Below are 13,910 nucleotides of genomic sequence, written 5' to 3' on the forward strand. Positions count from 1 at the left end.
TGATAGAAGTGATCGGAATTATGGGATACCCATGTGCTTGTTTTAAGCCGTGTTGCATGGACGTGCCAACACAAAAAGGATAGAAAGAAAGAACAGAGCGCCTTAATTCGACTTGTCAACACAAAAAGGGTGGCATAAAAATGTCACTTCTACCGTTCTACAATGAAGATTATTTTCAACAATTGAGTATTTGGAGTAGCACCTGTTAGCACGTATATTTAGATGACATGCTACTTGTACATATACTTCACCGTGTCACAGAAAAGAGGAAAAACCAGGAAATGTTTGCATAAGAGCTAAAACTACGAACATATATCAGCATGTTCTCATTGAAACCGGGTACAAAATGGCAAAAATAAGAAAATGAAAGTCTTCTCCGCATTTATACGGAGACAGATACCCGATCAATCTGCACTACCTTTCTAAGAGAAGAAAAACAAAGATATAACCTCGACGCTGTTACACAGTTGCATCAGCAAACATTTGATAATTCTTACAAAATAATCACCAAGCTGATGAAATGTGGTGCCTACTTATGGTGGGGGCCTAGATGGCAAGATGTATCAGGGTGGACGCGGCAAAGGCTTCACTTGAGTTCTGGCTCTGGCCCTTAACTGGCAGCACAATCACTGGCACCGGGCAAAAAAGAAGCATCATCTTCAACCTCTGTTCGTGGCCCTTTCCCTCTCCCGCTTGTTATACAGCCTCTCAAGAACACGCTTCGCCTCGCATGACGGGAAGTTGCTCAGATCATAGTAGTGTGGAGCGATATCAATCAGCCTGAGCACAAGGCACAGAAAAACCATCAAGATGTCTTTCAAATGCTTAAACATCAATGTATGATCAGCTTTATTCAGGTAGTATCAACTTACCATTCCCCACGGATATCTGTGACTGTGCGGATGAAATTCCTAGTTGTCAGGACGTATTCGTTGTAGATGACCCACTCTGGCTTATGGTCCATGCAGTTTGAGGGATGAAGATGGACGACCTGGTGATGAAGAGTTAAGATTGCAATACTTCATCCTGAGCATGAAAGCTTTAAGACATTAGTTATCTTGAACATGAAAAATACAGACCTGATTATCTTTTACAGTCAGGTAATGTCCAGTGCGCTCCAGGTGAGCAACCTGCATGAAATACCCTGCAAGCAGTGCTTTCCTGATATTGACATAGTACTCACGGCTATTGAAGTCTGTGCTGCACATCTTGAGATTGAATCTAGTCATGATGCGAACAAGCTGTTGTCTGACGTTGTCCGCAGACTTAAGTGCTCTGGCATTGATAAAGTTCTCGTAACACCACTGGGGATCTTCATCTGCACCATCAACAAGAAAATTGTTATTACATAGAATACTTTACACTGAACTGGTAATTAATTTTGTATTCATGGTAGGACAAGCCAAAAATACTACGATACCTATTTGCATCCCTAATTGAATGAGGATTATGGACTTACTGTTTTGCTTGTATGCGTGGTATACATTCAGAAGCGTGAGATGGTCCCCATCAATATGGCCAAACCGAGCCTTCGCCTCATCAGCAGCCTTTTGAGCCTCCCTAGGCCGGAGGAAGCAATTGGGTACTAGAGAAAGAATATAGTAATAACAGACGAAGTCCACGGTGGTCAGCAGATGCAAAGAGGCGAGACGTACTCAACAAACAGCAACTATCTGCATCAGCCTAAACTGTATGATCATTTCGACCAATAGCTCAAGAAGCCAGGTGAATGACAGTTGCTGATGACAGCCATATGTGCACAAGAAAAACTGGCACTTTGCTTGAACAACATTGAAAAGCAAAGCAGTCCAGATAAGCGTAATAATTCATTTGTAGAAATACAATTTGGTGACCTGAAGTTGACATACCTGAAAGCATGGCAGATATTGATAGGATCTCATTCGAACAGTTGTACTTTGGACTGATGACAAGCATCTTTGACATTTGTGGATCCAGGGGAAACTCGCTCATCATTTCACCTAACTGTGTTAGATTACCGTCATCATCAAGTGCCCCCAAGTAGTTCAAAACTTCTAAAGCCCTCATAAGAGTTTCCGGTGCTGGAGGATCCATAAAGTCAAAATGTACTAAATCATCAATTCCAAGTTTCTTCAAGGTAAGAACTGTATTTGCCAGGTTCGACCTAAGAATTTCTGGGTAGGTTTGTGGTTGCAAATCCTCATTAAAACTCTTCTCAGTGTATAGCCTGAAGCACTTTCCAGGCTGCGTTCTTCCAGCACGACCAGCTCTCTGATGAGCACTTGCCTTGGAAATTGGTGACACCAGGAGGGATTCCACCCTTATCCTTGGGTTGTAAACTTTCTGCTTGGAAAACCCTGGATCTATCACATAAACTATACCATCTATAGTTAAGGATGTCTCAGCAATATTTGTGGACACAACAATTTTTCTCCCAGGAGGGCCTCCTTCCTTCAACGGGGCAGGAGCAGGTTCAAAAATCTTCTGCTGCATGGCTGGAGGCAGCGTAGAATACAAAGGCACAACTTTAACAGGGCCAACCTGATCTCCCATGTTATTAATTTCCTTGTTAATTTTACGACAGGCATCCTCAATCTCCTCTTCTCCTGTAAGGAATACAAGGATATCACCAGCAGGTTCACACATGTGTATTTGCACAACTGTCCTGATAGCAGCCTCTAGGTAGTCCCTTTCTGGTTCTTGAGTATAGAAGATTTCAACCGGGTGAAGCCTCCCTGGTACCTTCATCAATGGTGCACCACTGAAGTAACCCTGGAATTTCTCTGCTTCAAGGGTAGCACTCATAACGACAAGCTTCAAATCCGGTCTATTTTTTAGAACCTCCTTCAGAAGCCCAAACAGAACATCTGTTGCCAATGTTCTCTCATGAGCCTCATCAAGAACAATCACCTTGTACTTCTCTAAAAGTGGGTCTGCCATTGCTTCTCTCAGAAGCATACCATCTGTCAAATATCTGATAGGAAGCAATAGTGTTCAACACAACATGATTAGATCAGAATACCTAAAAAGGAAGGAAAACATACACTTCATATCAATCTGCCAAAAGGATAGTGCATCTAATCATGCTCTTCGATGAAACATTAAGACTCAAAAGGCTTACTTGAGAACAGTTTTGTGGCTGCTGCAATCCTCAAAACGGATGCTGTATCCCACTTCCTCCCCAATAGTAACATCCATTTCCTCAGCCACACGCCTGGAGACTGACATTGCTGCAACCCTCCGCGGCTGAGTGCAGGCAACCATTGAACGGTTACCCAGGCCTTCAGTCTCAAGTACAAATTGGGGGATCTGTTCAACAAAACGTGAATCAATCATCACAACTAACCGAGCAAGAATGACAGAAACACCACAATCACAGTAACAAGAAAAAATATCGAGCTACAGTGAACCTAAGATCAAGCATAGCCTCGCCTCTGTTATACACAGACACAAATAGACCTGACCAATTTTCCTTGCCCAGAAGTGAGTAGCTCTATAACATCTATGGCCTAACCTTAACAAAAAAATATACAATTACAGAAATTAAACATTCAAGTAATCCAAGTACCTACTTAGGGGATGTACATTCAACATGACACAAATCAATCATCACAACTAATTGCAGGAATGACAGACAAACATCGCAAGAACAAAACGAGCAATAGCCTGATTTCAGTTACAGAAGCAAGTGCAGAACCATATCTGAACAATTCACCAAAGCAAAAGGCTGTTAACCTTTAAGATAGCTTTTTCCTAACATTAGGAGCAAACACTAATCAAGAATGTCAAAGGCGTACGGGTCTCGGGGCACGAATTGCTGCACCTGAGTGGTCTTTCCGCTTCCCGTTTCGCCGACGAGAATGAGGGCCTGGTTGTCGCGGAGGGCGCGAAGGAACTCCTCCTTCTGCTGCCACACGGGGAGCGTGCGTCGCTTCTCGAGGATCTCAAAATACCGCGCCGAGTATGGCCGCCCGTTCCACCGGTTGACGGTGGGGTTGGCCCCGCCCACGGCGGCGGCGGCGCCGTTAGTGGCGCCGCGGCCGAGCTTGGCGGAGACGGAGGTCTCGTCGACCACGTCGAAGAGGCTCACCTTCCGCTTCCGCTCCGTCCCCATGGCGGCGGCGGCGGCGGCGAGAGCGGCGCGGCGGTCGCGCGGTGGCCGGGAGGAGAGGTGGGAGAGCGGGAGGGTGGGGGGAGGCGAAACCCTAGCTTGGTTCTGGAAGGGTCGTTCGATTTATATTTGGGAATTGCACAGACATACTAGGTCGGCGAGACCGCGAGAGCGCGTGAGGCTGAGGCGCCGCCGAGCGGTAGAAGTATAGGACGGTGCGAAAGCGGGTTCTTGGAGATACGAAGGCGGGTTCCTTCGGGGTCCCGACGGTGCTTTTCGCCCTTGCTAATGGAGGAAGATCAGAGGGAGACGGGAGACCAAGTTACACAACATCTATTTGGGGAAAAAAAATATTGGCAACATATATTTGCTTTGTTCAGCTGCAGCCAGCCAACCAACAATATTTTTTCTCACATCAAATCAGTATCAACCATCAGCCAGCCAGCAGTGCTATAAATTAACACAAGGTACTAGCCACAATCAACCGAATAGAGTGATCGTAAAAAAAACATATATATGCCTAACATTTATGCAATATTGAGTTTGTTTTAAGGTAAATAATTATAAATTTGATCAAATTTATAATAAAAATATTTATTATCTCAAAATTATTTTTATGGTTTATCTTTTTTATGCAATTGATGGTGATACTCTTATAATAAATTTAACCAACGCTTTGTTTAGTTCCCTTCAAAATTTCAAAACTTTACAAGATTCCACATCACATCAAATCTTTGAACGCATGCATAAAGTATTAAATGTAGCTAAATAAAATAACTAATTATACAGTTTGTCAATAATTTGCGATACGAATCTTTTGAACCTAGTTAACCTATGACGGGACAATAATTACCAAATACAAACGAAAGTGCTGCAATGGTTTACAGGTTCACTTTTATGCATCTAAACAAGGCCCAAATTTAAAATAAACTCATAAATGGTTAAATTTTGGGATGAAAGAAGGATGAAAGAAAACAATAATCTCATACTCACACACACGGTAGTGTAAATGTGCAACCTCTAAAACACGTCCATAACTGCGTTTTCTAGTATAAATATGCATTCAGATCGTCATGGATGTTTAATGGACCAGTTTGAAATAATTTCACCAAAAGAAATAACATATTGCAGACTCATGGAAACATACATATTTAAATTGAGCACCACATACAAGTGTCATCTTATTACGCCATTATCTCCATTGGTCTATTTGCTTCAATTGTGTTTGTGTGTTATTATCCTTTCCCTTTCATTTATCTCCAAAAAGGTCCGGCAGGTGTTCAGCAAAGGAGATAAGGCGATGGACTAGATCGTATATATGCAACTCCCCCTCTAGCGGTCTAAGTGAGGGGTTGCTTGATTTGTTGTTGCGCGTGTTGGAGCTTGTTCCACTGAAATTCGCAGGGAGAAATTACCGAAGTTTCCTCGAGAAAAATTATTTTGTATCAAAATTTTAGCAGGTCTTCACTGACCCACGACACAAACAAGAGGGCCCTGGGCCATGGATCGAACAACACTTCCTGAACGCACCAGGCCTTGCAGGCCCAGGGCACCACCACGGGTCGCCCTCGGTCAGGCGGCCCACCACCATGTGACCCTCGTGGCAGAAAACCCGCGCGACTCTTGTCACTCACGCTAGCACGGCGCGCCACACACGGGACGGAGGTAGAAGTAGAAAAACGTTACCCAGCCATCAGCCCATCACATTCGCCACCATCGAGACAACCCGCTCGGCCACAGCGACCGGCCTAGCCGACGGCCGGGCCGCCGCCGACGCACCGCGCGCTTGGGACCGAGACCGAGAGACTCCGAGAGGGAGGGAGGGGAACTAGCCTGCCCGGCGCGGGGCCGGCCGCGGCCCTCGGCCGTCCCATGGGGGGAAGCCTGGTGTCCATGCTCCGGTGGCCACCGGACCTGGGCCTGCCCAGCCTGGCGGCGCCGCTCCCCTCGCCGCCCGCGCACCTCCGGCTCCGGGTACAGGAGTGGTGGCAGTGGTCGAGCCCCGAGCAGCTGAGCGCGGCGGCGGCGCGGCGGTGGCCCGAGATGGTGCGGGACGTGCCGCTGCTGGTGGACGCCGCGCTCTGGGGCGTCGTCACGGCCGTCGAGTCCGTCGCGCTCGTCTCCATGATGTGCTGCTTCTTCCTCTGCTGCGGCTGCACGCTCTGAGGCGCGGGGCTCCGACGAGCTCCGCGCTGCCGGCAGTACGAACGATTCCCCCGCGCGATTTCTTCGTTTTGCCGAGTGTGATTGTGGTGAATTAGCTGCGTCCGTCGGGTATGAATGAATTAGCTGTGTTACTGCCATGGTAATGATAATTAGGATGTGCCTTTTGTGATTGGATTTTGAGTGTCGGTTGTGCTGCGCCATTTGCCCATTTGGGGATCCCTGACAACGAGCAGAAATGCGCGCTGCTGTAGCAAGAACTAGTGGGGGAGATGTAGTTGCGTGGTGGGAGCGGAGGCGACTTTATTTGCGGCAAAATATCTCAGTTTCTTCTGAATCAGCCGGGTCAATGGCTTACGTTGCGTTTCAGTCTCAAATTATCATACGTACTCTGGCGTTGAATTGTACGCTTGGTATAGGTTGCAGCACACTGGTACAAGTCACGTGCTACTGTTGAGTCCTATCCGCGGCTCCAAGACCCAGGGCCAGGAGCCCAGGACACCATCTGGATCGCACGGGTCGTGTTTCACAGTTGTTCGGCCAAATTCCTGCGAAGCATCGCACGGGCTGGTTGGTACTTTGTCCTGCAATTCAGGTAGTTCAAGAATTTCGGTTTCAAGCAGACTTCTCTCTTCAGGCATTTCGTCCGCAATTCAGGTAGTTCACGGCTGTTTCGACTTCTGTTGTTGGTAAAGGCTGAAGAGTTATACGATTTCGTGATGTCCGATGATGCCATCGAATTCAATTCAATCCCTGTAACCGCACCCGCCCAACAGCAGGACCACGCAGCGCGCCACATGTAACCGCGAAGCGAGTAGAGACAAACGGCCGCTCCACGTACGACTCGTGTCGCCGTCGCGCTCGACGTTCCTGCCAAAAAAACACCGGCACAGCGGCGATGCCCAGCTGCCACCCTGCCAGCCAGCAGCAGTCGTTCTCCCAACCGTAACGCACAGGAGCCGTGGTCCCAGGCCGCCCCCGCGGCCGCGCGTCGGCTGGAAGCCTGGAACCCTGGAACTTCCAGAGTCTAGAACACCTCCCTCGACCAGAGTCCAGAGGCAGCCAACACGGCCGGCAACGGCAAGTAGAACGCACGCAAGGGGCAAGGCCCTCCTCCGTCCTCCGTGCCAGAAAAAAAAAAAAACCTCTTGGAAGCTTGTAGTGGGTGCTGAACAATGCCGGATAAGGATGAACAAAATCGTATCAGTATCACAACTTGGCGTCAATTCCGAATGGGTGGCTGACTGGCTGGCAACCTCGTAAAGCTCATTTCCTGTCGCCATTGAGCATTATTGCTTTGCAAACGAATCACGAACCGGGAAATGCGTGTAGAACCGAGGCGGTATATAACGATATCCAAAGTTTCCTTTTGCCCCATCTCAATGCTTTCGAAAAGAGAAGATAACACAAGCAGACTACTGAAAGAAGCAGCCTAAACGTATACGGTAGTTGGCTAGTTTCTAGAGCCATTTCAACTTTGACCGCTGCAACACGACTAGACTAATTATTAATAAAAATCGATAAAGCACTTTTAGCTTGATAATTTTCCCTCAGGATACAGCTGGGCAGCTGGCACGATTCCATGAGCAGCATTTTACATGTACCAAAAAATATTTTAAATGAGAACCAGGTGAAATTAGCGTGGCAGGCAATCTCTTGAGGCCTCAACAGATTAGTGTTTTCTGGAGCTCCACTATTTTATTTTTGCACCATCATTGTCAAAAGAAAAAATTGTGGAGATGATTATCCATTTTTCTAAAATGGAAGCTCACTTGATCTTGAATCCAAATTCTAGATCAACCAACTTCTTAATGTCTTTGGCCAAATCCTCTGCCAGTCCAGTATAAAAATGTGGGGTTAGCTTTGCAAGTTTTGATCGAACCTCCACTGGTATGTCTAGACCATCAATGAACTGCTGCATGCTATCCTTGGTGACAGCTTGGCCTCTAGTCAGTTCCTTCAGCTTCTCATAAGGTTCAGGTATTCCATATCTCCGCATCACCTACAAACATTAATAAAAATAACATGATAATGTGATATATACTTGATGGGGAACGATAATCGATCTGGCTTTGATAGTTGAAAGTTGAAGTTATTTGGCAATACCATGATGCGTCTAGAAATGCTATTGATTCAGTCAAGCTAATGCAATATCAAGGCAATCACACAATAAGCACATTTGACAAAATAATAGCAACTCAATCCATCCAAACTTTTGACAAACTAATAGTACAACTACTCTATTGAAGCATAGGATTGACCATGGTGATGGAAAGCAGAACCAAAATTCACAAGGGAGAATGAACACAAGAATACAGAACGTCTTACAGTCTGTATTGGCTCGGCAAGGACCTCCCAAGTTTTCTCCAGGTCTTCAGCTAAACGTGATTCATTCACCTGTGTAAACAGTCAATTCATCATAATTACTTAAAAGTGCATGTGACTCTAACCGAGTTCATCTAAGGTTAATGGCAAAGCAGGTAAACATCTGATAATCCCATGCAATGGCAAAATGCAAGTATATGCAGTTAAGCACTGAACAAAGGGATATTCTCATCCTACTAGGTAAGTTATCATGAACTTGAGTGGTGTAAATAATAGCTGGGTAAACACCTAAAAGTCTCCTATCTCAACAAACTTAAGTGTGCATTTCCTGTTACACCAAAACTTATGAAAAGAGCTAGTCGTGAGGTGGCTCAAGCAACGTTCAAGTACTTGATAAATGACAATGATAAACTGAAAGTCATGCGTACAAGAACAATATTCAAGGTACAATCATATCAAATATGATGCAAGAAAGGACAAACTCTGGGCCATGTACCTGAACCTTGCTGATTCCACGTATTGTAGCTTTGTAAGCCAATAGAGAATGACCTAATCCCACACCCAAGTTTCTCAGAACAGTCGAGTCTGTCAGATCACGCTGTCAATGGTATAACATAGTGGTTCATTAGTACAGATGCTACCAAGATGAAACATAAAGGCTAAGTTCCAACCTTGCATAGATGCAGTACCACAAGCACCATATTTTCATTTTGACACCTCAGGTTGGAAAATAAAATTGAAGGATAACATAGATTTAGTGGGAATACCTGCAGCCTGGATATCGGCAGATTGATGCTTATAGCAGACAAAATGCCATTCGCCAAATGCAAATTGCCATCACTATTTTCAAAATCAATGGGATTGATTTTATGAGGCATAGTGGACGAACCAACCTCGCCAGCTTTTGGTATCTGAAAACAGAATTTGAGAAGATGTAGCAAGTTATAATGGAAGATATGAAGCAACGATCATTACTTCTTCTCTCCCCTTGCAGTAAGAATGTAATTCCCTCAAACAGTCAACCCTTTTACAATTACCTGCTTGAAGTAGCCCAGTGATATGTAGGACCACATGTCCCTATCAAAATCAGTCAACACATTGTTGAACTGGATGAATAGATTGAAGAGCTTTGATATGTAGTCATGAGGCTCAATCTGTAAAAAGGATAACACTGCATTAGAACAATGTTGATGGTTATGATCACGGTAGTATTTGTGAAACATAATAAGGTAAATAATGGGGGAAAGATTCTATTTGTACAAGAACATTGAAGACCAGAGAGAAAAATGAGAAACAATTGAATATCAAAATAACAAATATGAATCACCTGAGTCACATAAGGGTTGAATTGCAAACCCAAGGATCTAACAAACTCTTCTGCCACCTTAGGCCAGTCAACTTCTGGATAAGCAACCACATGGGCATTATAATTACCAACAGCACCAGCAAATTTCCCTAGTATCTTCACCTCTGAGAAACTCTTCCCTATATCAGATAATCTGGCTGCAAAGTTTGCCATCTCCTTTCCCACCGTTGTTGGTGAAGCTGGCTACAAGCAAGAATTGAAAGCAATTCAAGATAGTATTCCAAAAGCAACAAGCAATCGAGCAAAGTAATTGGGTAGGCTGTTGCATCGAAAGAATTACTGAGCTTAACTCTACGAAGTGACCCTGCTGAAGAACAGAATTTTTACTTAGACATATAAATCCCCCCCTCCCCCCCCCCCCCACCCCCCAAATTTTCCTGTACAAATGAAATGTTTGAAGAATATTCGACCAAATAGTATAATATTTTTTTGAATTTCCTAGTCGATGTTGGTAAAGAATGTACTCCATCTCTGTAGTCTTGGAATAGCAGAGTGAGTTGATCAACCAAACGATTCCATTCTTTTCGTTATGAACTTATCAATTTATCATTAATCAGAATCACCTTACTGCATCAACAACAAGCAAAAACAAGGCTCCAATTGGTAATTGTTTATACCATACTATCTCACATAGAAGGCCTTTGACAGTTGCCTATGGAAAGTTACACCTCAAAATCAGGGTACAAAAAAACTTGTTATTGTTACTGTGGAACAGTACAGGCAACTATTACTCGTGATACAATAAAGGTGTCTTCATAGTTCGTACCTGCCCATGAGTTCGAGACAACATAGGGTAGGCTGAATTTTGCGTTGCCAAGGAACACATTGCTTTGCATATGTCAATCATGGCAGGGAACATAACTCCATTTACCCCCTCTTTCAGAGCCAATGCATGTGACAGGTTGTTGATGTCCTCAGAGGTACATGCAAAATGGAAGAACTCCGACACCTGGGAAGTAGTTCAAAATATCACTCAGCTTTAAGGCTAACCACAAATAAATACTCCACCTGTTAAAATCCTGGTTGCAACCTGAAGGCCAGCATACCTTTGCAATCTCTGGATTTGAGCTGCATCTCAGCTTCAGAAAGTACTCAACAGCTTTCACATCATGGTTTGTTATTTTCTCGATTTTCTTCACTTCCTTCGCATCATCAATGCCGAAATTCTGGACAATCTCATTCAAGAAGAGCTGGGCCTCCTCGCTGAATGGCGGCACCTCAGTGATTTCAGGAATTTGAGAAAGTTTCAGTAGCCACTTCACCTGCAGAAGGCACCTAAGATAAGCAAATTGACAATAATAGAAGAGGCACACTCTTAACCATTCCACTCCCGAACCAAGATTGGGTGCAGATATACTGTACACTAGGAGAACAAACCGTGCTAAATTAAATGTCAGATACCTCGATGAGGACACGGTATCTGATGAGTCCGAACTCGCTGAAGAAGGGCATCAGGTCCTTGATGAAGCGATCGTACCGCCCATCCAACGGCGAGAGTGCCATCAGGCAGAACGTATCGTTGTCCGGCAAGCTGCCGAGCTCCTCCAGCGACCTCTCCGCCCAGCCCAGGTTATCATCAGTCATCTGGCCAATAGAACACAACACGACCCGTAAGTCACAAGCATCAGTACTGCTGAATAGCTGGAGTTGGGGCGGTTCTACGGGAAGCTGCGCCTCATCACCTCGGTGGAAGCTCCGGCGACGGCAGCTGAGGCTGAGAACTGGAGGCGCCGCGTCGGGCGGGCACAGGCGCTGCGGAGCGCGGTGGCCCTCGGGGCGGCGGCCGCGCGGGGAGAGGCCGCGGCGACGGTTGCCGGGAGCTTAAGCGACGGCGGCGCCGACATGCTTCGAGAGGCGCGGCGGGTGTTGTGTTAAACCCTAGTAGCGGCGGAAGGATACGGCGGGGGCTGGCTGCGGGTGGGCCGGTGAGGCGTGCGGCGTGAGGAAAATGGGTGGAAGGGGAAAGAGTTAATTGCTTGTATGCCATTGAAAAATTAGATCTATTTTTTATGTGCCATTAAAAATATATTCGTTTTCTCAATGCCATTGTTTCTAATTTTTCATTTCTTTTATGTCGTTCCATCAGTTTCAGCCGTTAGTTGTGTCTGACGCTGTTGTGGCCTGCCGTCCACCAGCGTCCACCATGCCGTCCACCAGCTCATGCCGCGCGAGTCGAGCAGCTGGTCGTCCAAAGCACCGACCGGACCACCAGCTCATGCCGTCCACCAGCTCATGCCGCGCGTCGAGCAGCTGGTCATCTAAAGCGCCGACCGGACCACCAGCTCATGCCGTCCGCCAGGCACGCGGCGAAGGCAATGAGGCGTGCCACGCCAGCAGGAGGCCAGCGCCCGCAACCCTGCGCGGAGGAGGCATCGCCGACGCGCAAGGCCAGCCCCCACGGCCCTGCGCTGAGGACACGACCGCCGGCAGGCGAGGCCAGCGCCCGCTGCCCCGTCGGTGCTCGTCCTGCGAGGCGCCGCCGGCGCGCGAAGCCAACGTTCGCGGCCTGCTCGGCGCGCGTCCCTCTGGCGCGCGAGGACGCGACTGCGGGTGCATGAGGCCAGCACCAGCCGCTCGCCCCTTTCCGACCGCCCACCGTTGTGTCTTGTTCGGCAGCAGGCCGACATACCGTCAGTGGCGCAAGGGCGGGCAATGGTGAGCGGCGGGCGGCCGAACAAGACACAGCGGTGGGCGGTCGGAAAGGGGCGAGCGGCTGGTGCTGGCCTCATGCACCGAGCCGTCCTCGCCGCAGCACGACGCGACGCCGTCCATGAAGCTCAGCACCCTCGTCTCGCCGTCCACGTCGGCCTGCAGCAGGTACCGGTCTAGGTCCTCGACGAGGATGAGCGACCGCGGGGTGGTGTGCAGGAGCAGCGCGCGGAGGTCGTCGCCGCCGGCGCGGGATAGGTCCACATCGTAGGCGTCGTAGCCCAGGAACCGCGCCATGGCCGCCGCGAACGTGGACTTGCCGGTGCCCGGCGGACCGTAGAGGAGGTAGCTCCGGCGCCAGACTCGGCCGAGGCAGTGGTAGTAGGCGCGGCCCTTGAGGAAGTTCTCGAGATCCTCGTGGACACGGGCCTTGAGGTCCGGGTCCATGGCCACCACATCGAGCGCGCCCGGGTGCATGAAGGGTGCCGATGCCCACCGCGGCGCGCCCACACCCACGCCGCCGGTGTAGGCGAAGAGACGCAGCTCGCGCCGGCGCTGCTCCATCTCATCGGCGACGGACTAGACGTGCTGCAGGTAGGGGTGTAGCCCGCGTGTCCTGTCGTGGCGGCTCACGCGCAGCACCAGGCGCTCGCCGTCAGCGTTGGTCCACGTGAGGCATGCGCCGAGGGAGTCCCGCGCGGTGTGGTCCGGGCCGAGCTGGAGCGAGAGCCCCCCGTTGGTCCTGGATGCGGACGAGAGCACGGAGCGCGCCTGCAAACGACCCAACTAACGCCTAAGAGTAATGGAATGGCACACAAGGATGGAAAACTAAAACTAGTGGCATAGAGGGGATGAGCTATTTTTTAATGGCACATAAAGGATGAGTTATATTTCTCGGTGGCATAGAAGGAATTAACTCAAGGGGATAATGGGCGTTGGTGGCTTGGTGCCGGGGTTTAACCATAGCAAGGACGTCTGGGTGATTTGATTTGACGGCGGGGATTGGGAACTTCGGGCCGGGATTTCGAGTTTCGGGAGAAATGGTGGCGGGCGGTTTTCCTCGAATTGCTTTGGGCAGCAGCCGTTCATTTGGAATGTAAGCATATTCCCTCACCTCCACTAAACTGTCACGTTTCAATGTCTTTTATCTTTAAAAATCACCATAATTATTCCCTCACCTCCACTAAACTGTCACGTTTCAATGTCTTTTATCTTTAAAAATCACCATAATTAGAGGACCTGGCTACGGGGAGAGAGCTCTCGAGATAATGGTCGGTGGAGAACCCCTAGCCCTACCATTCTATATGTTGCATGTGA

At 47.9% G+C, this 13,910-nt stretch overlaps 4 protein-coding genes across 7 annotated transcripts; 1 reads left to right on the forward strand and 3 right to left on the reverse strand.

Annotated features, from left to right (window-relative positions):
- Window positions 1-260: 260 nt before the first annotated feature.
- Window positions 261-4,260, reverse strand: LOC120689809 (probable pre-mRNA-splicing factor ATP-dependent RNA helicase DEAH2). 4 transcript variants are annotated; one of them, XM_039972224.1, is made up of 7 exons: window positions 3,803-4,260; window positions 3,101-3,288; window positions 1,869-2,953; window positions 1,460-1,585; window positions 1,080-1,318; window positions 873-991; window positions 261-780 (listed from the first exon to the last, which is right to left on the reverse strand). In XM_039972224.1, exons 1-7 carry the CDS (start codon window positions 4,091-4,093, stop codon window positions 660-662), a joined length of 2,169 nt encoding a protein of 722 aa, XP_039828158.1. In that variant the 5' UTR covers window positions 4,094-4,260; the 3' UTR covers window positions 261-659. The 4 variants fall into 4 exon arrangements, 2 of the variants coding, with proteins under 2 accessions (XP_039828158.1, XP_039828159.1); XR_005681442.1 differs by having other exon boundaries at window positions 1,460-3,001; window positions 3,803-4,255; XM_039972225.1 differs by lacking the exon at window positions 3,803-4,260 and having other exon boundaries at window positions 1,869-3,001; window positions 3,101-3,279.
- Window positions 4,261-5,746: 1,486 nt separating this feature from the next.
- LOC120689812 lies at window positions 5,747-6,590 on the forward strand. Its single transcript, XM_039972229.1, has one exon. The coding sequence runs from the start codon at window positions 5,963-5,965 to the stop codon at window positions 6,254-6,256; it is 294 nt and encodes a 97-aa protein (XP_039828163.1). The 5' UTR covers window positions 5,747-5,962; the 3' UTR covers window positions 6,257-6,590.
- A 1,164-nt stretch (window positions 6,591-7,754) lies between these two features.
- LOC120689811 (adenylosuccinate lyase-like) lies at window positions 7,755-11,875 on the reverse strand. Its single transcript, XM_039972228.1, has 10 exons — window positions 11,627-11,875; window positions 11,346-11,528; window positions 10,991-11,206; window positions 10,711-10,893; window positions 9,906-10,127; window positions 9,616-9,732; window positions 9,346-9,489; window positions 9,075-9,176; window positions 8,582-8,650; window positions 7,755-8,255 (listed from the first exon to the last, which is right to left on the reverse strand). Exons 1-10 carry the CDS (start codon window positions 11,786-11,788, stop codon window positions 8,022-8,024), a joined length of 1,632 nt encoding a protein of 543 aa, XP_039828162.1. The 5' UTR covers window positions 11,789-11,875; the 3' UTR covers window positions 7,755-8,021.
- A 700-nt stretch (window positions 11,876-12,575) lies between these two features.
- Window positions 12,576-13,157, reverse strand: LOC120689275 (AAA-ATPase At2g46620-like). The gene has a single exon (XM_039971582.1). The coding sequence runs from the start codon at window positions 13,155-13,157 to the stop codon at window positions 12,576-12,578; it is 582 nt and encodes a 193-aa protein (XP_039827516.1).
- Between the last annotated feature and the right edge of the window lie 753 nt (window positions 13,158-13,910).

This window comes from Panicum virgatum, chromosome 9N (genome assembly GCF_016808335.1).
Source record: "Panicum virgatum strain AP13 chromosome 9N, P.virgatum_v5, whole genome shotgun sequence".
NCBI lineage: Eukaryota > Viridiplantae > Streptophyta > Magnoliopsida > Poales > Poaceae > Panicum > Panicum virgatum.

Coding starts and splice junctions, on each gene's coding strand:
- LOC120689812 (XM_039972229.1), top strand. CDS start 5,963: ATGGGGGGAAGCCTGGTGTCCATGCTCCGGTGGCCACCGGACCTGGGC.
- LOC120689809 (XM_039972224.1), bottom strand. CDS start 4,093: ATGGGGACGGAGCGGAAGCGGAAGGTGAGCCTCTTCGACGTGGTCGAC. Junction 1,319..1,459: donor CCACGCATACAAGCAAAACA/GTAAGTCCATAA, acceptor TTGATGGTGCAG/ATGAAGATCCCCAGTGGTGT. Junction 992..1,079: donor TGACTGTAAAAGATAATCAG/GTCTGTATTTTT, acceptor CTTCATCACCAG/GTCGTCCATCTTCATCCCTC.
- LOC120689811 (XM_039972228.1), bottom strand. CDS start 11,788: ATGTCGGCGCCGCCGTCGCTTAAGCTCCCGGCAACCGTCGCCGCGGCC. Junction 11,207..11,345: donor GATACCGTGTCCTCATCGAG/GTATCTGACATT, acceptor TGCCTTCTGCAG/GTGAAGTGGCTACTGAAACT. Junction 9,733..9,905: donor TCAACCCTTATGTGACTCAG/GTGATTCATATT, acceptor TCCTTTTTACAG/ATTGAGCCTCATGACTACAT.
- LOC120689275 (XM_039971582.1), bottom strand. CDS start 13,157: ATGGAGCAGCGCCGGCGCGAGCTGCGTCTCTTCGCCTACACCGGCGGC.